Raw genomic sequence first — 25,242 nt, forward strand, 5'->3', positions numbered from 1 at the left:
AAAATGAATGAATGAATGAATGAATGAATGAGTAAATAAGCATTGGTTCATCTGCCATTTCAAATATTTTTTAAAACTCAGAATGCCTCAATTGTAAGATAATTCTGTAGTCATTCACATACAATTTCATGAGAAACAAAAAGACAAAAAAAAACCTTAACCTAGAATTATTTGGAGAATAAATGAAGTATTTATTTTTAGGGAAGGATACTATCCCCATTGTAGAGAGCAACACTATAGAAACAATGCAAATTAAGCTGCACTCAAGAAGCTGTCGCATGCACATGAGTAGAGAATGCATAAGAATAGTCAAATCCATCCTGCACAGCACGGTAGACTGCTACAATGCTTCAAATAGATGCTTTTGCCTTTGCAGGTAATGAACCCAATCTTCACATGGCTAATAATGGAATATTAGTGCTGGTACATTCACCTTCATTCACTGTGTCTTCGCACTTCTACAATAATTGACATTTTAGTCACACAACTTTGGTCTTCAGAATATTTGTGCCCCTCATCTGTCATGAGAAGCATTCCATAATCACTCTCTGAGATGCCTTCATCACACATTGAATTTGGGAATCGGTGAGATTGCTCCCAAACAGAGAAAAGACGGTCTTCCAAGTGCAGCTTTCATCTATTGGCTTGCTTCAAAGAATGCTTTATTTATGTTCTATTGATTCAAATTGTAAAGAAAAATAACTGCTTTGGCAAGATTTCACCTGCAGTATGTCTGTTTTAATATCCATCAGCGCAAAGATTCACAAGTTTTCAAATATAGTTGATATATGCATGGAGTGGAGTAGCGGACACTACGCGTATTCTAGCCACAGTCATCTTCAGGGTACTAATCACACTGAGTCAGGTACTTCTCCCATTAGCCTGCCTCTGTCTTTTGTGTTGCATGGCCTCCAGCAGTAAAGCGTGACTATCAATTCTCACACAGCACTCACTTCCTCCGCCAGCTCCAAATAAGGTTTTATTTGGGTCTGAAAGTTTCCCTGAGCTTTTGAAGGTCAACTCTCACCCTCTTCCGTTTATGTCAAGCTTCCATGAGAAGTTCTATACTCTGTTATATACTAGGCAGGGTGTACTTTTTCTGTCCCTTAGACTTAGGGACATTAGCTGATCACTTATTTGTAGCATATAATTTGCCCTTTTCCAGGTAAGAACCCCATGGATAAATCTTTGCATGATTCTTTAATGTTTTCCTTTTAAAGGGGCATGGGTGTTCTTGTCCTTTGGTACTAGAGCACCTGAAGGTCAGATACCCAAAGGATTTTCATTTTATGAAGGTTTAGATTGATTTGTATCAAGGCCCGTATTGTATCTTCTTACTATTTCTCGTTCTGAATTTTAAAAATCTACCCCATCAAACTTAACTGCTGTCATGTCATTTTTCCCCTACTTCATCTGCTAATGCTCCTCCTTTTACCATGGCTTTTGGAGTTACTCAGCAACAGTCTGCAAATACCATCCTCCTTTACTTTGCAGCCATACATCCCATAATCCCCTTGGGTCTGACTCAGTTCTCTTGCAGCCACCCAGAGCAGAGTCGCTGAGCCACGTTCCATCCTCACCTGACTTCACTAACCTGATCTGATGACAGCCTGTCGACATTCTGCTCTTTGGCTCCAGTTCCCAGTGCTCTGCTCTGCTCTGCTCCTGCTTCGCCCACTCATGTCCTCAGTTAGATCTTGGAGCTACTAAAACTCAAATTCAAAGCTTTCTGATCGCTAGTGCATGTCCTGATCACGGGACTCCAGACCATACTACAGTTTCCTGCATTCACTGTCCGTTGCCTCTGTACTTCATCTTCACCCATAACAACAACCCAAGTTTGAGTTTCCCTTGACATCTAAATCCAGTGCAGTCACCATTTGTTGCAGTGACATATTTTCAATTAATTTTTACTGAACGGCCCTGTCTTAGGAAGTGTTCTATTGCTGTGAAGAGATCCCACGGCCACAGCAACTCTTATAAAGGAAAATAATTAGAGTTGCCTTACACGTCCAGAGGCTTAGTCTATCGTTGTCATGGCAGGAAGCATGTAGACATGCAGGCAGGCATGGTGGTGGAGTAGTAGCTGAAAGTTCTACATCTGAATTGGCGGGCAGCAGGAAGAGAGGATGACATTGGGCCTGGCTTGAGCCTCTGAAACCTCAAAGCCCACCCTGCTGTGACACACTTCCTCCAATAAGGCCACATCACCAATAATGCCACTTCCTTCATCTAAGGGGGACTGTTTTCATTCAAACCACCACGGTACCAAACACCTTTGATTGAATTAAAGTCACTGACTAAGATTTAGTTTAACGAAACAAAACCTATTCCTATTTCAAGAGAAAATTAAGATTCTATATAACTACATAACAAATTACCCGCAAAGTGGCAAGTAGCAACTCCTGTTGAGTGGGACTCCTAGTATGGCATGACTTAGTCTTCCATTGTAAGATCTCTCCCAGGGCTGTAGTCATCTCCAGACTCAGCTGGGAAGGGTGAGCTTCCTAGCTCACTCGCGTGCTTATGGGAAGGTTTAGCTCTTGGGGGTGGGAGTTGTACCAAACCACCCTGAGTTCCTTTATATAGGCCCCTCTGTAGAGTATCCCTCAAAATGCAGCCAGCTTCCACAGGGTGAGCACAAGGGACTGCTGACCAGGTGGAAGTCAGTCAACTTGAACGTGACCAGAAACGTGGCATGCCATCCTTTGGCCACACTCTCTTCATTGGTAGCCAGTCACTGAAAAAATGCTCTTATCAGTCATGAGACACTAATACAGTTTTCATAGAATCTGTATTTATGGGATAATTGATGTATGAGTATCAGGTCAGATCAGTGAGCTTCAGACCATAGAGTCAATACATGCAAATCTACTGTTGAATTTCTGGTTTGTGGTATCCTGTTGTTTTACATCACCATTCACACAGACAGGTGCTATATGACTCCTTTTTGAGTACTCTTCATAAACATAACTTCTAAGTCACCAAATGTTAATACAATGGTCTAAGGAAATAAAGAGGACTTTTATTGTTGTTGATGCTAGGTTTCTCCATTTTAACCCATTATCAGCAGGAAAACTTGACCATAAAATATATCATCCTAAAGTGTGTCTTGGGGAGGTAGACTTCTAAGACACCTCCCACCCACTCTGTCCTGAGTCAGAACATATTTGTGTTTGCATCGTCTTTTCCTGTCTCTGTTAGGGAAGTGTGGTAAAATTCTATTAGGACTTAAAAATGTTAAAAAATAAAATACATTCTTGGAAAAAACTAACAAAACTAAAAAGTTGAAGGGCATCCTTTAAATCTAGATGCAATCAGAGTGAATAAACCAAAGAGATAGTTGACAAGAAAATCAACACAACAAAACCCCACCAGTGAGCAGCAATGGAGTTAGCCGAGGGTCAGAGCTTAAACACCTTTAAGGACAGGAAGACAGGACTTGTGGCACCTATGGCGAGAAGATAAAATAAAGCATTGAAGGAAAGACTTAGCTATGATTTTCACCTTGCTACTCCGTATCATAGGAGGAAAAATGAGTCCTCTTGTGATGAGCTCACCAATTACTTGAGGACTGGAAGGGAGGGAGTATTACAGATGTGGCATTGTCTCAATTTAGCCTCACCAAGTCCCTACTCTTAAGGATGAGTTCTTTCAAAGACTTTAAAAACGCAAATGTTTCTTAGCTGTAGTCTTGATGGCTAAGACAGACATGTATCAGCTTTAGGGGAAAAGCATCCGAGCAATGTAATTCCCTTAAACGTCTAGAAGGAGGGTTCACTTTTATTCTCCTATCACTTAGAAAAATGACAGAAACTTGTGCCTATTTCTTCTACTATTTTTCAGAAAAGCACTGACAATACACAGACCACAGGGACACACGCTTCCATGGTACCCTTTGAATGACACTCAATCATTCCATCACAGGGACACACGCTTCCATGGTACCCTTTGAATGACACTCAATCATCCCATCACAGGGACACACGCTTCCATGGTACCCTTTGAATGACACTCAATCATCCCATCACTCATCTGCTATGGGATCTCACTCTTTTTACTTTTATTTTCCCCTCTCCCTCCCCTCTAAATGTTGTATGTCCTCAATGTTGTGATACCCAAGGTTGGCCTTGACATCAATTAAAGACACTGTAAAACTTAATCTCTCATACAAGCACACTTTAGTGGTGGATGGGAGAGGTCCCATTTTAAAGAAAATGCAGGGCTCAATGTGTTCTGAGTTCATTCTACTTTCTGTAGTGTCTGGTCATTGGTGTTGCAGGGTCTATGTGAGTTCTCTGCAGTCTTAAAAATGCTTTGTTGTTCCAGAACAAGCAAATATGTTCCCTTATATAAGGGGTTGGCAAACATTTTTCTTGCAAAAAGTCAGGCCACACTTTACCGGCCATATATCTTCCCTTGCAACTATTCATCTCTGTTACAGAATGAAAGCAGCCACAGAAAGTTCAGAAAGAATGAATGTGAGTGTGTTTCAATAAAACTTTAATGACAAGAATAGGCAATAAGCCATTTTTGACCTGTGAAACATGTTTACTGACACCTAACTTATATTAGCAATAAATCTACAATTAGATAGACAGTTTTTTACATCTAAAAATCTTTTAGCCAGGAAAGAAACTCAGATCAGAAATACAGCCTACTATGTCAGACTAATGCGAGATCCCAGGGTGGCTGAGCAGCCTCCTAGCATCTCCCGCAAAATTCCGTGTGATGATACCATTTTGTAGTGACTGTCGGAGACAACATTGGTTGTACATCTGTTGGGAAAGATGTCACTTTTTTCCCTCCATCTTTGTGGAAACACTCCAGGGCTCCACACAGGTCAGTCAGTAAATAGTTGTTTATTAAGTTCCTCCATGAGATCTGACGTGGTCTAATTTTGTAGTATCTATTATAAAGAGAAATCAATAAGTAGACACAGAACACTGGGAATACATAAAGAAAGAACAGCTGACTTGTAATACTGCAAAAATCTGTCCATTTTCAGAAAAAGAGGTTAGTACCATTGAACAATGGGGAAGGAAGGAAGAATAATTGCCTTTAAGGTCAAACACTTGGGTAATTTGATTTCTATACATTTTGAAGTAACAAGCCATGGAACTCCTTCGCACTATTCCTTAGCCTGGCACGCTGCATGGGCTGGGAAATGAACTGTTGCCAGTGTAACAAATCCAAAATGTCAGTGGTTTAACATTTGACTCTTACTGCGAATTCACAGAGGGTCCTTGTCACAGTCTTTCCTCCAGGAGTTTGGGAACCTGGATCCCTTTTGCCATGTGTCACATCTTGCTATTCTCTGAGAGCCACCGTAAAGCAGGAGAGCTAAGAGCCGGGAAGATCACACCAGATGTCAGACCTAGAAGCAGACCACCTGCTTTAGACCACATTAGATTTTCCAGGAGTCAAGTTCATAGCACTCGCTAAACTGCAAAGTCGAACAAGAAGCACAAACTCACTTTGCAAGAGTTCTTGAGATTCTACCATCCTGTGCCCAAAATACCATCTCTTCTCTGCCCCTCAGCTGCCATCCTCCTTCGCATGAGTCACTTCAATTCATTCCCCCAAGACACATTTCTTTAAGACACGTCTTATGACAGGCAGTCTTTCTCTGAGCAAGATCAGCCATTTGACCTCTCTGGGGTGCCATTGTATCCTATTGACTAGTTTTTCTCTGCTGCTGAAGATTAGCGTCTTTGCTGTTCTGTCTTCATTATCTAAGCGTGGAGTACCCAGGACTGGACCATAATAACGCTCCCTTCATGTTTTCTGGACTGAATGAAGCCACACAATAGAGCAGATTAGAGATCCGTCCTCAATGGGGTAGGGAAGTGTTTTTAAAGATATTTCCTGACACCGTGCCTTTTCTTTCCAATGCTTTACAAAGAAGTAGGGCAGCTCATTTGTGCATGAATCACCCGTGACAGTGGTGGCCTTAATTTCCCAGATACTTCCTCCCTAATGTTACACGCCTTCTGTTTGCTGGTGAAAATCAGTAGTTGGTAGGTTCTTTAGGAACACATTGGGAGAAGCGTTGTTTCCCTACAACTTTTCTTCCCTCTAAAATGGCAAATCCTACTATTTACAGGGTGCAAAGTAGCCATGACAGTTGGGGTCAATAGATGTTCAAAGTACTGTTAGGTGTGAGGGTAACACTGTCAAAAATTCATGGTTTTCCCAAGTTTTCATGCAGTCTCACAAAGCAAAGTGACTGCTACATTCTTCCAAAAGAATTAAGAGAGAGGATTTTTCAGTGTCTTACTTTAAATGAATTTATTTTGGAGCAGTTTATGACACAGACCAGAGAGCTGAAATCTTGTGCTAACAAACCCTTTCCCTGATATTTATAGAGAAACAGAGAAGAAATTGGGTGAGTGGACATGTCCTCATCTGGTGCTATTCCCCAGTAGCTGTCCACAGCCAACTTTGAGTGATTCACCACCATTAGCTGAAGAGCAGTGGGTGCCTTGGAGTTAAGCTGTAGTCGCTGGTGAGAATGAGAGGGATGTGTTTGCTGAGCATTTTTCTCTTCTTCATATCTGTTTTCAGGGACCAATCACAATTTAGAACTACAAGGTGCTCTAAATATCTAGCATGTATGCATCCATTCCCGGGCAAGGAGAGGAATCCAGGATGGATTGCTCCTTGGTAACAAAACTGGAACTAAATTCCAGCCACTGGCACTTGTGACAGTTACCTCTTGAGTGGATACTACATATTTCATAGGCCCAGAGCCAGGGGATGAGTGTGTGGGGGAGAAATGGGAAGGAGACAGGAGAGGAGAGGACCAAAGGATGAAAGCAAGAACAAGAGTGTTTCTAAAACCGGGCTTCGTCTTAGTATTCAGGCTTAAAAGGCAGCTGTTGAGATCGCCATGGACCTCTCAACCCCATCCTTGAAGCTAGACAGGAAGGACTATAGCAGGGATCCAAAAGACCTGAAAAGTCAGGAAGGAGACACCCAGGAGAAAGAATGAAGGCACCCAGGAAAGAAAGCATAACAGAATCAAGGGAAATACTGGAATAATCTTACTCCTTTCTTCTTCTTCGATCTGGGCAGAGAAGAAGGCAAATGGGAAAGATGGAATGGAATTCTCCAGAAGATAGTGGGACACATCTTTACATCATCCAGCTCCATGGAAATGACATTTTCATAGGATTAAGCCAGAGAGCAGCATGCCGTAATGGTTGGGAATGTGGCCAGATTCCAAATTTGATGCCTGGCTCTGCTCTTTCTACTTGTGCAACCATGAACAAGTTTCTAAACTTTGCCTGTCTCCTCACCTTTAAATGGAAGTAGTGATTTTCTTACCCTGTAGGCATGTCGTGCCAATTAAGTGACTCCATAGTGTAAATTAGGTACTTAAACTGGAGCCTAGGTTAGTGTATATTGAGTGCACTTTTTAAAAGAAGGTTGAAGGCGAACCAATAAATTCCTAAGATTCCTTCAGGGCATTAATGATATTTGAAAATTACTACTGGGGCATAAACAATAAACTAAACTGCCCGTACTGCTTATTCATAGAATAGATACTTACGAACTGCCTGCCTCTTGCTGGCTGCTGTTCTAGCTTTTGCTCATTTGGTGTGAAACAAGGCTTACAAGGCCACTGTCCTTACGCAGATTACAGCCTTCCTATAAAAGGCAGTGAACATAGAGAATGTGAGGAATGACAAGTAACACCGTGGGCAAAGACTAGCAAGGGAGTGGACAGAGAACGATGGAAGTGTATGAATGCTAATGCAGGAAGATAAGCTGGGACTCAGACAAAGCCATTGAACTTAACCACCTCTCTGTATTGTCTAAGCATCATACTTCAAATCGAATTGAGGCTGCTAAGGGCGTACCGAGATGAGTACATTAAATAATCCATTTCCAGTGTCTTAAGGAACTTGCAATTTTTCAGGGGCTCAAAAACCTATCTTGAGCTTTCGTCAAATCCAATTTAATCCCAGTTTAGCTGCCTACCACTTATACCACCTAATTTTCTACTCCTCAATGTCCCTGTCTATTAGATGAAGATAAGACCAGAAACTACTGTGTCATGTTTAGGTAGAGTTACACATGTACAAATAAAGGTCCTGGCACTTAGACCCGGTTAATATTATATGCACCTACTTGTGTTCAGTCATCCTCAATTGCAAAGGTCAGTAGAGTTTTGATGACACTCTTCCATAGGACAAAAAGTAACCTAAAAGGGGTGCCTTTGCAGATATTGGTTTATCTGACTGGCACATCACTGTGACGGCCCCTCATGGACAGCTTACTAGCAGATTCTGCAGAATTTGATTACTCATTATCTGGAAGGAAAAGGAAGAAAATTGCAAATTTTGTCATCTGCTGACCTAACCATGTTGGAATACATTTGGGATGGTTACCTCACCCATCATCACAGCTAAGGGAGACAGTGTTTAAAGCTATAACCAGAGCCTCCCTGTGTGAGAGACTAAATGAGCCAGCATGACACTGAGAGAGATGCAGGTCTCTACCTGGTAGAGATAATACGACTTGCCCCAGGATAGCGGGGCCAAGAGAGGACAGAGAATAGCTTCAAGAGCAGCAGGAAACAGAAGTAGACTATGAGGCCGAGTCATCAAATCTTGACACTGTAGCTCCTGAAAAAATCAATAAGGTCATTCAATGCCATAGAAACACACAAAGATACAAATTTACTCAACATTTATAGAATAACACACCTACCAGTTTGCATAAGTCAAGAGCCACTGTTGCCTAACTCTGCGTTTATTTGATAGTTGACTATAGTTTGACTACATTCTTATTCTTACTGTATTAACATTCAAGTGAAAGGATTGTTCTGCAGGTCTGCAGAGGCACTGAGCAAGCACATAGGTCCTAGATACAGTGCGTAAGGGGGAAGAAAAGGGGTGAATTTAGCCAGTGATTGCAGCAAAGGGCAAAGCATGGACTGAACTATAATGGAGCTTTGGATGCTGCTTGGAGGGATAGGGATGCCTCGTCTCCTTAGGTTTAGGAGAGGGTTTCTGGAGGAGGGAGGAGATGATTCAATAGCTATTCCTGTGTACCTTGAAAACTTTGTTGTTCTGGGATTTTTTGAAACAGCTCACGATGCTCCAAGCAAAAAATGACCAAAGCATTTGTTTAGCTGGCTTAGCCAGATGGGTATGCTATTTTTTTTTCTTGTTTGTAATAACCATCCTCTAACATATAGCTAGAACCACTAATTCTGCCATGGATATCATTCATCACATTGCCCTTCGAGTCATTAAAAGTCAAACACATCAAGCACCTGCAAGTCAGCTCTGGCATAGTTAATATCTTTCCACCCCAAGCCAAACACTCTGTCATTGCATGTTATTTATTTGTGTTTGTTTTTGTCAGTGATAGTGGTGATCAATGGGGCGTTTAGACTTCAAGACTGCTAGTCCTCCCATCCATTTTTTGCATTTGGATTCTGTCCTGATGGCTGATCTCCTGCAGACACATCATAAACAGTCTACTTGGAAATTCACATGCCTTAAGACATTCCTAAGCATGCCCAAAAGACACTGCAGACAATAGCAAACATTAATAGATATTTCCTATATGCTAGTCACACTCCTAAGTACTGTCTCACACTCCTAAGTACTGTCAGATTAATTATCAATTAACTCATTCGGATCTTACATTTAAGTTCCTGTATCACAGATACAGAACTTACAGCCAAGAAAAATTAAATAACTTGCCTAAAGGCACACAGCTAGTAGGCTGCAAAGTCAGAATCCAAGCCATTCTCCCTGGTCTCTGGACAGCTTTCTGCCATATGCAGGCCTCTGTGCTCTGGGCAGCCAAGCACATTTCTGTGCCCTGCGGACCCAAATGTCATGTCTCTGTGTTCTATGGCCCCTAGTGTCAAGCATCTCTGTGTTCTATAGAACCTAATGCCAAATCTCTGTGTCCTGTGTACCCAAATGCCATGTCTCTGTGTTCTGTGGACTCTGATCTCATGTCATGCCTCTGTGTTCTGTGAACCTGACTGTCATGTCTCTGTGCTCTATGGACCCTAATGCCATGCCTCTGTGTTCTGTGGACCCTGATGCCATTTCTCTGTGCTCTATGAACCCTAATGACATGTCTCCATGCCATGGGATCATTTTCTAGTTCATTTGCCATTAAGAAAAAGCTACTAGCCATTTTTATTATCTCGTGCTTTCGTTATCTTCACTTTCTACTGACCTCACTTTCAATAATCAGGGATTCCACTTTCTCACTTTTTTTAAGCTAACAGATAGCCGCTGCTCTTCGAGGCTCTTATCAAGAAGCCTCCAGCGCCCTTTCGTGTCTTTCAGAAGAAACACATTTTAGCCTGACTCGTTGTTCTCAGAATCCATGATGGAATAAGTGCCAAACAGATACACTTTATATAATTTTAGGATTACAATTTATGAATCGTGGGAGTGCTAACAGGTTAAAAGCCCTACCTTAAATGCATGCTCAATTCTAACCTTTGAGTCTTTCTTTGCTTAGAAACCACTGCTTGGTGGCAAAGGCTTGTATTTTCTGATTTTCTAAATACTAAGAAGTAAACGTATTACAGAAACTTTGGAATGTGAAATTTTCTCCACAAGTGTATAAAAGATGATTACAGGAAATGTGAAAAAGATTGGTCCCCTTGCCTCTCGCCTCTGGGATTCAATTACACCATCATCTGTCAGCATTTCCTGGCATCCACTTGAGCAGAACACTTTTTCTCAGTATTACATGATGTAGTCACAAAGTAACAATTCACCATATAACCAGGACATTAGCATCCAGGGCTCAGATCCAGGGACAAGAGCCAGTGTGGCTCCAAATACAGTGTCTGCAACACCCATCAGACAACCGCTAATCGTCCACCCTTTCAATCACACCATGATTCCTGTTGGCTCTGTGTGAGGTTCTGAGATAAGAATGGGAAAAGAAAAAAAAAAAAAAAAAAACAGATAGAGCTTGGTGTGTGCTTCAAGTAGTTCAACCCTACATTTGGACAGAGATGGGTGTAGCCAGAGCTAAAATACTATGTTAAAAATGCTGTGAGAGGAGAAAACTAATGCATGGAATCAGGGAGGGAACAAGGGAAGGAGGGAGGGAGGAAGGGAGGGAGGGAGGGAGGGAGGGAGAGAGGGAGGGAGGGAGGGAGGGAGGGATGGAAAGTCAATCTCAAAGAAAGAATGGTTATGTTATGGCCTTGAAGGAGCCACTCTAGGAGAATATGCTGCCTGTTAGGACAGGCAGTAAGAAGAAAGGGAAAACTGGATGAGTGGTCTCTCCTTGTATTTTGCTCTTTCTGTCTCTTTGTCTCTCTCTGTCTCTGTGTGTGTGTCTCTGGTATGTGTCTCTGTCTCTCTGTCTCTCTCGCTGTGTGTGTGTGCGTGTGTGTGTGTGTGTGTGTGTGTGTGTTAACCACAAGAGAAACTGTACAAGGAACTCTCAGATTTTCCCAGCTCAATCAAATCTTTCTTCCTCTAAAATATATAGGAACCCTGGCTCTCAATTTTTATTTTTTAATGTTTTTGTAATGCATACTAAAGAAAATTATTTATTCCGAGGTAGGGACCAGTTGCTTTCAGAGAGTGCCTAGGCATTTGTTCTGTATCTATTCTCTGTGTTAGCATGCTCGCTGAATTAAATAAGTTACAGCTTTAAAATGGTTTTGAGAGCCAACTTTCTGCTATTGGCTCCATCAGTAGAGCCGAAGATTCTCAGTCACTCCATTGTCAGAAGAAGTTAAATATTCGGAAAAGACAAAACAAAAGACTGAGACTCGAACATTTCCCCAACAACCAAGCTTTCTCCTCACGACCACTGTTCCCACCCTAGGGAGAGGACCATTTCCTGGTATAAAAGAGTTCCTTGGGTTGTTTGATGTCTGCATCCATGTATGTGTGCGTACTTGCTCTGTTTGCTCCTGCATCTCTAGCCCTTGGAGTTTTGTTTGGTTTGTTTGTTTGTTTGTTTTGGAGGACAGGTTTCAAGTTACATATCCCTGGCTATCCTGGAACGAAGGGTCCTTCTGCTTTTGTCTCCCAAGTGCTGGAATGACAGGTATCTGCCACCATTCTTGGCGTAAAAGAGAATGCTGTCTCAGCTGCCCTACAGCTTACATATACCATTAACATGAACACAGGCTGGCCATGGACACCTGTCCTGCTCTGCCTCTCTTGTTATAGTTTATTGTGGTGATACCTCTTGTCACCACAGCTTAAAATCAGGCCATCAGGACATATCCAGAAATGGTGCCAAAACTACTACTAATTATATCCAAAAGCTGCATCAGAGATACAGGTGCCCAATGTTTAGAAGGCCTGATAACTATTCTCCTAGGGCGGTGCCCAGTGTCTTCCTACCAAGGGCACCTCGACCAATGCCAAATGGATGTTCTGCCAATGCCACGGAAACCTGCCAAGATGGGTATCATCTCCAACTGCCAGTGCCCAGAGTTGAGGGCACCAGTATCTGCAGTATACCACCATCTCTGCTTGCTGATGAAGTTTTTGAAGCCAACTGGGTTAACGCCTTTTGTTCCCAGTGTCTTCCCTAACCCCTTCCAAAAATACTTCAGTGATATAGGCCTCTTCATCTTGAGTCCTGATCTGTGGAATAAGGGCTCAGTGAGAGTACCAGAACCTGAATTGCGTTCAGAAGTGTGCATCAGATGAGCATCGTTTGTTCCTCGAATAAACCGCATCTGCTTTAGCTTCCATTTCTGAACAGAGATTTTCGATGTTCCTGGATCCCTCATTTGAAATGGACCCCCTTCAAAATCAAGCCTGCCAGTCACCCATAAATTCCCACACAAGATAGGTCAGCACAGCTTTGTTCAAGGTGAGACCCAGGCCACATAGCTCTAGTCAGCAAGTTGACGGGCTCCAGGCCCACGTGAGAACACAAAGAGCATTTCATTTGTGTTTCAGGGGATCATGAATCTGTCCAGACCATTTCCTATCACCTTTCCTCTGGTTTCTGTTCAAGACACCACCCTGTTTCCACTGCCCGTGAAATAGCCTTTCTATTTACTATTCTCCACACAGGAGTGAGAATGACTCCTCTGAAACATAGACCAGAGCATATCAGACCTCTGTTCACATGCATACATCAGCCTCCCCCCTCCAAGGCCCAAAGTGAGACCTTGCAGGGACCCCTAGATACTAGACTACCAGTTACCTCTCTGACCCAAATCCCGTTCGTCTGCAGCTACACACTGAACACACACATCGATGTTGTTGTTTCTTGAAAGCTTGCTGGGCTTGTCCCTTCATGGGGGCCTTTGTGCTAGCTGCTCTCTCTACCTCTTCCTCCCACGTCTTCAGACCCTTCACATTTCCTGAATGGACCCTCCCGTGACGACCTAGCTACTGTTGCCCCTCCTCCACGCACACCCCAGAGTTCCCAGTCCCGTGCTATACTTCCGCTTTCTAACACAACACACAGTGTGTTTTGCCTCTAAACATTAGCCGTCTCCCACTTCTAGGATAGAGAGACAAGAACTGATGATATTGGACATTCTGTTCACTGAGGCCTCCAAAACTGTTGAGCATGGTTAGTATCTGAGCAGTGAAAATGTGGATGGATGGATGGATGGATGGATGGATGGATGGATGGATGGATGGATGGTGGGTCTGAGGTTTGTAGCTCCTTAAGTGAATGTGAGCACACTTAGTTTTCACTACCATGCAAATGACAATCCTCTGTACTGCTCTTCTAGGGCAGAAACTCAGGCATTCACTTGTATACTGCTAACTCGGGCTCTATGATACGGTTATCTGTTTGAAGTACTTCAGTGAATAAAGCTGTGTTCCTGCCTGAAGGTTCTGAGAAAGGACATGGTTCTTACATATCAAATAAATAGAACTGACATTCAAAGTATTCATTATCTCCTGAAAACTGGGGTTTGAGGATTTTTCTTTTCCCACCAAGACTAAAAACATGCAAAAGATTTTTCTGATTGATAGTAGCGTTTAAAATTTCTGTCTTAAGAGGAAAGCGGGGAGCTATATTAACAACCAGATAGCTACATGAATGTCAAAAAAACATGTGCTGGCAGAAGAAAGAAATCACATGTCTTTTTCTAAATAGAATTCACATCCCTGGTAGAACTGGGAAAAGGAGAATGATGACAAATGTTGTTCAGCACCTTATTGTAGCAGCAGTGAGTCCTCTGTTTATCTCTAACCTAAGCCCTTGCTTCGTAAAAGAGCCTTGTACCAAGGAAATAAATCAGAACAAGTAGAGATATTTACCACGGGGCTTTAGGGTCAACATGATCTCGGTAGGGTTTGTAAATTAAAAGATGGTAGAAACAGCATTTCATTTTATTGGATTTTTAAAAACATACTTTTGACCCAAAGCTTCAGGGAACAGTACAGTACAGTCATTCAGCAAAATTACCGAACCCTTGGACCACGTTTATATGTGTCCCATGTAAACCCTTTATGGGTCTTTCCACCCACAGCCTACACAGATACCAAGGCGAGTAGCAGTAGCTAGCTGCTCTCAGTGGGACCACAGAGAGTGTTATTCTGTGTTCACAGATGAGGCCGAAAAGACCAGAGCCTGGCTAACAGGGTACTCACACTCTTGCAGGCAATAGATGCTCTTGTAAAAATTGCTACTGTTGGTGTCGTTCTTTTCCAACCATGATTTATGGTTATCTGTGTTGCCAATTCGGTTCTTTTAATTTGTGGTCAGACCAATGCCTGTGGCTAAAAAGCATCTCCTCTATCCTTGAGGACAAAAGGCTTAGACTCAGTTAGAGCTTCTCTTTGTACTCTGAGGTTAGAAGTTGGCCACCCAGATGTTTTGAAAACATTTCTTACCCCATAACAACATTCAGACTCAAGTCTCTTACCTATGGGCCTGATGTGTCTCCTTATTCTTTTGTGGGATTTGTACCTACAACGTAGTCTGAACCTAAACAAAGGGACTTGGGGCAGCCGGGCCTTTTATGCTTGGAACTTCCCCTTGATATCTGTACAATACAGGGAGCATGCCTTGCTTCCCAGCCAGGTCTCAGCATATTAACCCTCTCAGCTCCCACAGAAGAAACAGCATTACCCAAGTTCATAGACTCCACAGGGGACGTTTCCTATAGATCGCCTAAAACCATTAACAAGTGAACTGACATGTGAAACCACTCTAGGCTTTCTAGAGTGCCAGATAGCTGCTAGCATCTTCTCAATGCTAATAGTGCTGTCCATCTTCCAGACATCTCTGTCCAGCTAAGCTTCCCTGCCCAAGCTCTTGGCTATTAGCAAGCGGACCTTTCTCTGGGGCCCGGTGGCCAGTGGATCGCTTTTCTCTTTCATGCCCAATCATCCTTTAAAGAGAGAACAGCAGATTGATCCCTAAGCCCAGGACTCAGACTTTGGGGATTTGATCCACACACCACCTCACTGCATTTGGACTTGGCAACATGCTGCCTGCCTGCACTGCTTGTCCTGGTTTATTTTCTGGGACACTGACATTCTCAGTCTTGGGTAGCAGCAGTACAGAGCCCAATAGGCTAGAGCAAGGATCTGGAGCAGAGGGAGTTATGGGACAATCCTGGCTGTGTGTATTACAAAGCCCTGTCGGGCAGGATGAGAACTCAAAGCAACCCAGGAGGGAAAAGAGAGGCCACGGTCCATCACAGCAGCATAGTGAAGTTTAGCAGCTGAGCTTGGCACAGCGGCACTCTGGGCACAGGTGGTCTATTAAGTGGTGGGTTTAGAGGGTTTTGCCTGAGCTGTGGCATGCTATTCATACAGAAACCCTTACTCACAACCCTTGCTACTCCACACAGCTCCTCACATTCATACACAGACACACACACACACACACACACACACACACACACACACACACACTGCTTTTTACATGAAAGATTATCAGGCTTAGATTCATCTCTAACTGTCCTTGGCTCCGTAATTGTCAAGAAAGGCAAACAAAATTCCCAAGCAGGCCAGCAAGCTGGTTCGGTGGGTAAAGCGCCGTTCATTTCTAAATCCTCCATCTCTGTACTTTCTGCCTCCTTAGAACTAACTCTCACCCACCCAGGTGTAGCCAGGCTTCTGTGCTTTCTCGGTGAGATCCCTCCTGTCTTACATGCCAGATCCCAGCTCCTCCCCTGTCTTTCCCATTGGCTCTGCAGTATCCTTCGCCACCAAGCATACCTTCCTTGAAAGTCCTCCTCCCCACTCTCTTCTTGTCTTGACCTTTGCTTTGCCTCCTCGGTGTGACCCCAATGTCCTCCTCAGCCCCCAAAAGCGGTTCCTCCTCAGCTCACACCTCTTCTCACACTCCAGCATCCCCCTGCAGTCTCACACACACACGGGGCTCCAGCTCTCCCTGATAGAATCCTATGTGGCTCCTGTGTGTGTCATGTATTGCACTAAGTCCTACTTGCGTCATCTCAGTGAACATATATGGCCACTCACAGGGATTCTTTTCCTCTCTCGTGTTAGTAATCAGATGGTGGGTGCTTGGCAAGGTTGAGTGGCTTACTCAAGGTCAGGCAGCTAGTAACTGTGTCGGCCAAGACTCCCATCTGCACTGCTCAGGCTTCCAAGGTCATGTGACTCCCTGGAATTTTTCCCCAATTTTCAGGTGCCATTCTACAGCCTGTTTAATTTCTCATGCCGCAAAATTATCCGTATCATTCTACTGTGCGTTCCCCCCCCCCACCTCTTGGCTAGTGAAACCACCACAAAGCTAAACGTCCAAAGTAGAAGCTTAGTATATTCTCCTCCATCACCCCATTCTCATCTCTATGTAAATGTCACAATGGGTGATGATGGGTTGGATAGAAAGATGCTAACAGCTGCTGTCAAGGGAAGCAAAGCTTATTTAAAAGCAGTAAGTGTGAACACACAGGTACACAAAGGGTCCTGCGATGTACTGTCAAGTGAAAGCAATGACCCCATATGAGCATCTCTGTGAAACCACCCTGTTTTCACTGATGCTTACATTCAAGTGAGGGTTATACTACCAAAACAAAGAGCTTCACCTACAGCCGTGGAGAACAGAGTGTTGGTTTCACGTGCATCACGGGTCTGAAATGAGCAGTCTGGGGTTACAGGTTGGCTCTATGTTCTACAATCCCAGAGGGACCCAGGACCTTTGCTCTGTCCCTCTGTCCATCATCTAAAGCAGTCTACTCTAGGTGACTCATGGACAAGCATGCTGCTTGTGAGAAATTGAGCCACTCAGATGCTCCTTCCAGCCCACATTAATGAGACTCATAGGTCAGCTGGATGCCATGTGATTCCTACACAGCTAAGACTCTAGGCTATTGTTTCTTCATGTGGTGCGAGCTACCCTGTGGGCACTGATGTTCTGGAACATGGAAAGATCTTAAAAGGAAACAGAGAAACTCTGGAGCAAAGAACCTTTTTTCATGTTGAAGCTGATCTGAATTGGAAGATGACTACATGTCAAACTTTTATCAGGCTCCTGTAGGTACAAACTTATCACATAATAGCAATCCCCAAAAGGCAGATGTATCTTGTGTCTGACTGAGCAATCATGAGCCCACCCTAGTTACAAGCTTGTGGTAGAGCAATCTCTTCTCTCTAGTGATATGATACTTTCTGGCATTGTAAAAAAAAAAAAAAAAAGCCAGGTGGTGGTGGCAGCACTCACCTTTAATCCCAGTACTCAGGAGGCAGAGGCAGGCAGCAGGCGGATCTCTGAGTTTGAGGCCAGCCTGGTCTACAGAGTGAGCTCCAGGACAGCCAAGGGTGCACAGAGAAACCCTATCTTGAAAAAAACACAAACAAAAAAAGTTAAAATAAAAGATAAAGAAAAAGCAATGCCTACCTAATCAATTATTGGCTTTGAAGATTCCTTCTGCTATTGGTCTGATTGGCATGCTAGCTGCTGCAAACTGCTTTTATATTCCTTTAATCCCAAATACAATATATGTTTCCATTGTCTATTATTAGTTGGTTTTCTGTGTTTTTTGTTTTGTTTGGGGGAGGATTAAGGTGGTTGGCATTGTTTTTTGAGATAATATTCCATGTAGATCATTCTGACCTCAAACGTTCTATATGCCAAGGCCGGCCTTGAACTCCTGATCCCCCTGCCTCCATCTCTCAGGTTGCTGAGATGACAAATAGCCCACCACTATGCACAGTTTATTATCAGTTTTTATTACCTCTGTCGTCTTATAAAGTATTAGCCTTGTCCCTGCGGCCCAAGCTCATTTGAAGCATGTAAAAAAGATGACAGACTGGATATACAGTCACCATGTGCAATCTCACCCACACCTGACTTCAGCTCCCATGTGGTCAAGGTAACATGACGACAGTTGATTAAATACCTCGTGTGGCACGGATCACTAGCATCATTTCCCTAAATGAATGGCATCTCTCATGTTACTGTAAATACAGCTCTGTGTGTGTGTGTGTGTGTGTGTGCGCGTGCGCGCGCGCACGCGTGCCAGGCTGAATACTTCAAATAAAACGACACTGAAAAGATAAAGGGCTATAGCAATCCTTTAGTCCTCTAAGTCTTCTGCTTCATGGGTTTTACACATTTCTTCTTAGCACCAGTAAAGTGTTTCTTCCTTTTCATACCTACACTAAACATTTCAAATCTGGGTTGCTAGCTAAAGAATATCCCTCAGAGCCAGGGATATTCCAGAGCTGAGTCCCTTGAAGGCCCGGAGTGCACAAAGCCCTTCCCTACAGTGCCCATGCTCCGCTGGTCCCTCTGATAGGTACAGAACCGAGGCTAGGCATATTCCAACAGACTCCCGAAGGACATCCAGGCAGAAGGCAGCCACCAGGAAGGCATGTGGTAAATGCATGTCTGGATTTAGTGGAGACTAAAGTTTGGCTGCTATTTCCATTTTTGGTCCCAGCTACGGTTTTCCCCAGACTGTGGAATTCAGCGAGTCAACCCGGCTGCCTTCTGTGAACCACTGTTAGGGATGCCTGCTGTCCGCACACTACGCCTCTCACATCACAGACTGTGCCAGACTCCTGCGACTCCTGCGCATGCTCCACAGCACTGCTGGCTTGGCGGGCCCTGGGGCTGTCGCTTCCTAACTCGGTCTCACCAGATGTTCATGCTAGAAAAAGGAGCTTAATCATTGCTAATTCCGACAGCAGTTACGCTACTACCTGAGGGCATCGCCAAAGAGCCAGGAAAGAACCGGGGATGCTATCTGACCTGTAGACCTGTATGTAGTCTGTGTCCTTCCTATTTTTTTTTTCCTCCTTTTTGTAGTTTTGTGATTGGGCTTTTTTTGTTTGTTTTGTTTTGTTTTTGTTTTTTTGTTTTTTGTTTTTCGTTTTTGTTTTCTGGGTGAGTAGATCAGATACAATCTTACAATTAATTTATAAATCATGAAATTACAGCACTTAGGGGTTACTATAAAGAAGAGCGTTGAGGTCTTTGGTCCAGCTCCTTTACTCTGTAGATAACCCTGAAGCCAGGAGGTGGCTTGCCTAGGGTCATGCAGCTGATAGAATCAAGAAGATGGAAATAAATCCATTGCATTTTATAGTACGGCATACTATCTGGCATCGGTTCTTGATACATGGACGTTTTAAATGTTACCATTGTTAGGTCATAAAAAGAACCCCTTAACTTTTACAAAATGTAGGTCTCCTACAAATGAGCATCAAACCACTAAAAGCATCTTGTCATTTCCCCCCGTGTGAACTTGAGTAATTCAGTGAACATTTAGCGACGGCCTACAGTGCGTGAGACGTTCTGATGGAGGCCTTAGAGACCACAGAAGCTCCTAAGACCTTGTTTCTTCACCAAGGGCAGGGAACCCAGTATTAATGCTCACTTGAAAGTAAGGTAGCATTGGAGAAATCTTGGGAAAGCAGGTAAAAATGGGGTTCCTGATAAAGAAAGCAGCAGAAGCAGGGGTATGGAGGTGTATGAGCCCCACAGAGCATGCAGTAAGCATATGCAATAGACACTGGCATCATTCATAAAGTGAGGAAGGAAGGGTATTGATTCTGGCTGGCTCAGCTTCCTTCATCTTCCTCAGCCTCGGGCCATTAATTGCCAATGGACTCGTGAATTAAGGAGACTGAGCTAAATTCTATAGGTACAATTTATAAACACCAAAGACATCCAAATAACTAGCTAACTCCATTCAGATTTTCCCCCTTGTGCATCAAAAACTCAGTAGTTGACGGTGATAATAATAAAGATGTCTGCTTGTCTAACTCATCAGCCCATAGGTCAGTTGTACTTCCCTAACACTGACTGGATTTTTTTTCTGGGCTCCAAATTTAATTCCGAGATTTGAGTTAAATTTAACTGTATAAGTATTCATCTCCTAGTAGTCGCCATTCTACAAGTACTCAGCAGATATTAGTCTTGCAGGGATAATGTAAGAATAAATGTGTGTGCATTCAACATGAGGGAGAGCACGAGGGAATGAGTGGAGGAGGAGGAACAGAGAGGCTGCTGACCAGCCATGCCACGGGCCAGCATCAATGGACCTGGCCAGTACCACCAGCCACCGTGAGACTCGGTGTGGCTCCTCTGGCACAGGGCACAGAAGTATGATTCTAGTACAGGGAGACGGCCAAGAACGTGAAGCAATAATTCTGTGTCCTTGGGTTAGTGTGTTAGCTAAATGTCTAAAAACAGAGCTGCGAACTGAAAGGCAGAGAAGAAAAGAAGTTGGCAGAAGTAAACCCTGTCTACAACAAGATGGGAGAGGGGAGGGGCACAGGGGAGGAGCAGAAGAAGGAGGACAAGAGAGTTTTCATTTGAAGGGAAAAGATAGCCAGCCAAGGACAAAACTATGCAATTTCAGTCTGTGTGGGGATGTTGCTGCGTAAAGCAATGGGACAAGAGGGGAACTAACAGCCGTTGGGTAGCTGTTGATCCAAATCCATGCTAGGCAATTTACACACCGTATCTCAAAAGATCACAGTACTTGGGGTCAGTGAGGCTCAACTAGCTATATAACTTGCCAAAGATAGCCCAACAAACCAGAAGCACTTCTAGGACTGCCAGATTCTAAAGGCTTCTTTGGAAAACAGGAGACTGGGTTGAAAGCCATCTTGGTAACCAAATCAGGTGGTGTCATCCTTGTGAGTTATGATGAGTGCTCCCTACGCTTCTACTTGGGGCAAAGCAGAGATGTCTCCTCCCTAGCTGAGACACGAGGGTAGGACCTTTGTTCTCAACTGAAGGCCTGGAAATTTTATTTTAAACATGTTCCTTCTAATTCATGAAGATTTCAGGCCTTGAAAAATAACTCTAGAAGTAAGACAGGAGCATTGCAGCATGAAAAACTCATGTAAGCAGAGTATTAACAGTGCCTTGGGCAGTTCATGTTTTGGGAGTGGCTGGCAACTCCACACCGTTGACAAGTGCTTCACTGGTGCTGATAGTGAGAGACTGGGCTAACTTCAGCTGGCTTAGAATGCTGCAATGGACTTTTAGACTTTTCTCCAAAAGGAGTCACTATAGATTCTCGCCCAAGGGTAGATTTGTGAGCATGGCTAAGGCGGTGCTGAGGATAAGCCGAACCAAGGTGAGAGGCCAAACGGAAGGGTAAGGTGATGAGAACGTACGCCGGGTAGTGGAGGTAGAAGCGAAATTAAAGGAACAGATGGGACGGCTTCTTTGGAAGAAGTTTCTGTGCAGCACAGGAACCACTCTGCATATAATTAAATACATGCCAGGTGCATTTTGCAACCTTATCTGGCTCTAAAGGTTTCCTCTCGTCAGGTATGCAGAACCTTCATAGTGTGTTGGTCATCTGCTCACAGACTTTTTTAAATTTAGAACTACAATTGCCATGGGGAGGGATTCTACCAAATAGGAATGTGCCCGATACTTTCGAGCCTCCACTTTGGGTCCTAGTCTCCAGGTTTATACACAACACTCAGTTATTTGCTTCATTATGCAAACTCTGACTCACCAGTTATCGCCACCACATAATAAATACTGAGTAAATGCCACGTGAACAGGCATTTGGTGAATAACTAAAAGGGGGGAGGGTCAATCAATAAAAAAAAAAAAGCAAAATATAAACATCTACCACAACCGACGCTGGTGGCAATAATGAATGGCACCGTGACTTTGAGATGGTGGGCACTGACCTCTGGTCCTGTACATTTGGATGGAGGGGTGGGACAGCAGGAAGGAGGGAAGAGGAAAGCTAACTTAAAACAAGAAGGTAAGGAGCATCTCAACGGAGGACTCTGCATGGCGACAGAAACCTCCTAAAGCTGAGATTAAAATCTGAATGCCGGCTGCCCGAACTAATCTTCTCCTCTGCTCGCAAACCAGAATGCCATAGATTTCCATTAATATCTAATCTCCTTAAATGTGATGGGAGAGGAAAGCCCATCCTGCATCCTGGCCGCTCCGTTGCTCCCGGCAGGCGCCTTACTGAAGGCTAATGAGGGGCAGCCCTCCCGAGGAACTCCAGTACCAAACCCTGGCAGGCAGGCAGGCAGCCTAAGTTTCAGAAGTGAGTCACGTCAAACACAAGAACCATGAATTCAGCTCAGATTTCAAATAAAGAATAAAGGACTTAGAGGAATCTATATAAATTTTTCAACCCAGAAGTTCTTCCTGCTTAAATTATTTTCGCATTCCAATTTAAACTCAGAAACATTATGTTGCTGTCATGCTTCTTTGTTCCCCTGAAGTATTAAAAAAAAAAATCTGTATATAGCTGACAAAAAATAGAAGCCTGTCTGCCAGCAAGTTCCCTATTCATGTCTAACATACTGTAGAGCTGAGGCAGAACACATGGTCTTAAAACACTCAGGGCCCCTTTTTAACTGGCTTGCCACAGCAGTGTGTTTCTCCAGTGTGTGCGCGCTACCTACAATACATGCCTTGCATAAGCATAAATCCCATTGGAACACTTAAGTCATGCAGTATTTTCACACACTTTGATGTTGGGCATATGAGAATTACCATCTCTGTTTTGAAAATGCAATTCCTCCCGCTGTCCCCATCAAACACTGGTAACTCAACTGACATCACTTGAAATTCCATTCCAACAGAAAGCCAATAATGTCCCTAACAGAAGCTTGACATATTTCATCATCTCAAACACAGAGTTAATTTAGCAGCTAAATTGGAAATTTCTGGGTGTATTCTTGAAAACTAATTCAGTGTGAAAATTACTAATGATTTAGAATTGTTCATAAGCATTTTCCTTTTCCTTACTTCTCTATCCAGAAATATCTGATGCTTCGTTTCAGATTAATTTGCAAGCGGCAAGATGCTTCCTGTTGTTGGAACAGAAGGGAACTGGTTTAAATCATTTCTAACGTATTGTTCTTAATTGCAGATGAGACCCATTGGCCATGATGGCTACCATCCCACCTCTGTGGCTGAGTGGCTGGATTCCATTGAGCTGGGTGACTACACCAAACCCTTTCTCATTAATGGCTATACATCGATGGACCTGTTGAAAAAAATCTGGGAGGTTGAGCTTATTAATGTAAGTTGCTCTCTTTATGACACCTTAACGGATCAACTTTTGTTGTGAAGGGGATTTTATTGCAGATGGAGAATTCTTTTTCTTTCTTTAGAACTGTCTGGACATCTAATAAGGTTTTGCAGATAAGTGTGTGTGTGTGTGTGTGTGTGTGTGTGTGGTGTTAGCTCTGAAGTCGTTGCTTTTGACATTTTGAGATGGTGAACTGAGACATAAGGAAAGGACCCTTGGGGATTTTTGTAGTGTCTAACAAAACCTTCCAAGAAGTTCTGGATTTTCCATTTCAGGAAATCTTGTCAGTTTAGGACATGGATGTGATGGCAAAATAAGCTCCCAGGCTGATCTTTGCCCCTGTTCTCTATTAAAAGCCAGAATTATCGCTTTTTCGTTTCTTAATCACATTCTTTTTAGCACTCTGTCATGTTTCCTTATCTTCACTCCTTAATTAGAATTCAAACCCCATGCTTGAAGGGACTGCCTCTGCTCTTGCTAAACAGGTTGCTGTAATCATTAAAATGTTATCTCCTGGGGTTGGCATCCAATCATATGTGGTCTCTGTTTTGTTCCTACCCTTGGCATAAATTTTCTGTAAACGCTGGTCAACATGTGTTGCCATATAATCAAGCCCAAAGAGATCAACTCAATCTTTGTGTTTTTGAGTCTTCCTCGCCTTCCTCGTTTACCCTCATTTCTCTTCTAACTGTAAGTACGTGAAGGGATCAAATGTAAAGGAAACATAAAATGACTTTGTGCATTTGTGCTATGTTGGGGCATTGTAAATGTTTCTTTAAAAAATACATCGATAAATCTCTCTTTTAGAGGGTTGTTTAGCTTTATAGCCTAATGATTGGGGGAGGGGAGGCGAGGCATTTTGCAAAGTGAAGTAAAGCCAGCAATTATTACTGATTCTTTTTAACTCTGCGTTTAATGTTGCTTTCTGTCCCAGAATCTAGTTTCTACATACCACAAGCCATTAATTATATTAATGAACATTATCACGATTTAGCTAATTATCTTTTGCTTTTTTAAATGTAGCTTTAAAAATAATATCTTTCCTAGAACATCTTACACAAATTGTTCTTGAGTCTAAAAAATCACATGAAATTAATAGAATCTTGGCTTCTTGCTTGCCATTAGTAACTCTTAACTTTTAACGTTTTATCCCCTCACAAAAAGCTATCATTACCAGAAGAAAGTCACTTCCTGAAGCTCTGGTTAGCACTGTTCTTAGTTTGTGTAGCAAAGGAGCATATTGAGGCTGCGTTGGGTTTTGGTTGCGATGGGCAAAGACTTCAGCTCTCTCTGAGACTTGTCATGGCTCCTCTTGGGTGCTTGTGAACAAAGCCACTTTGTCTAGATTAGCCAAATCAGTTTCCAAGATGAAAGGTATCCTGCTTGATGGTATAACTTGAAAACTAGTCCTATGCAGTGCCCTCAGAATACAGTTGCCATTCCCTACTGAAGAGCTGATATGAGGTAGTGTGTGAGTCATTTCCCTGACTGACATCAGTGGTACTTCCCAGTGAACAGGGTGGCTTCTGTGAAAACTCTATAGTAAACCTCGTGTTAGGTCACTAATCCTTGAAGGCCCCTAGGTTTGCTGCCTGGGCCTAGAGACTAATCATAACCACCCTTGATTTCAGACAAGAAAAAAGAAAAAGAAAAAAAAAGATATGCCTTTGTCCTGATTTACAGTCTGACTTAGAGATCTGGGAGAAATTCAAGTTGGAAGTGTTGCTTCAAAGTTTGGAAGCGTAGTGGCTGTGTTCAAAGTCCTCTGGCCTGTGTGTCTACCATCAACCCAG

At 43.1% G+C, this 25,242-nt stretch overlaps 1 protein-coding gene across 1 annotated transcript in view; it reads left to right on the forward strand.

Moving 5' to 3' along the window:
* Positions 1 to 25,242, forward strand: part of Anks1b (ankyrin repeat and sterile alpha motif domain containing 1B) — an 878,091-nt gene that overhangs the window by 577,524 nt on the left and 275,325 nt on the right. Inside the window, exon 17 of the mRNA XM_051206268.1 lies at positions 23,288 to 23,440. Coding sequence (XP_051062225.1) covers positions 23,288 to 23,440 — 153 coding nt within the window. The remainder of the gene's footprint in view (positions 1 to 23,287; positions 23,441 to 25,242) is intronic.

Source organism: Phodopus roborovskii, unplaced genomic scaffold (genome assembly GCF_943737965.1).
Source record: "Phodopus roborovskii unplaced genomic scaffold, PHOROB, whole genome shotgun sequence".
Lineage (NCBI taxonomy): Eukaryota > Metazoa > Chordata > Mammalia > Rodentia > Cricetidae > Phodopus > Phodopus roborovskii.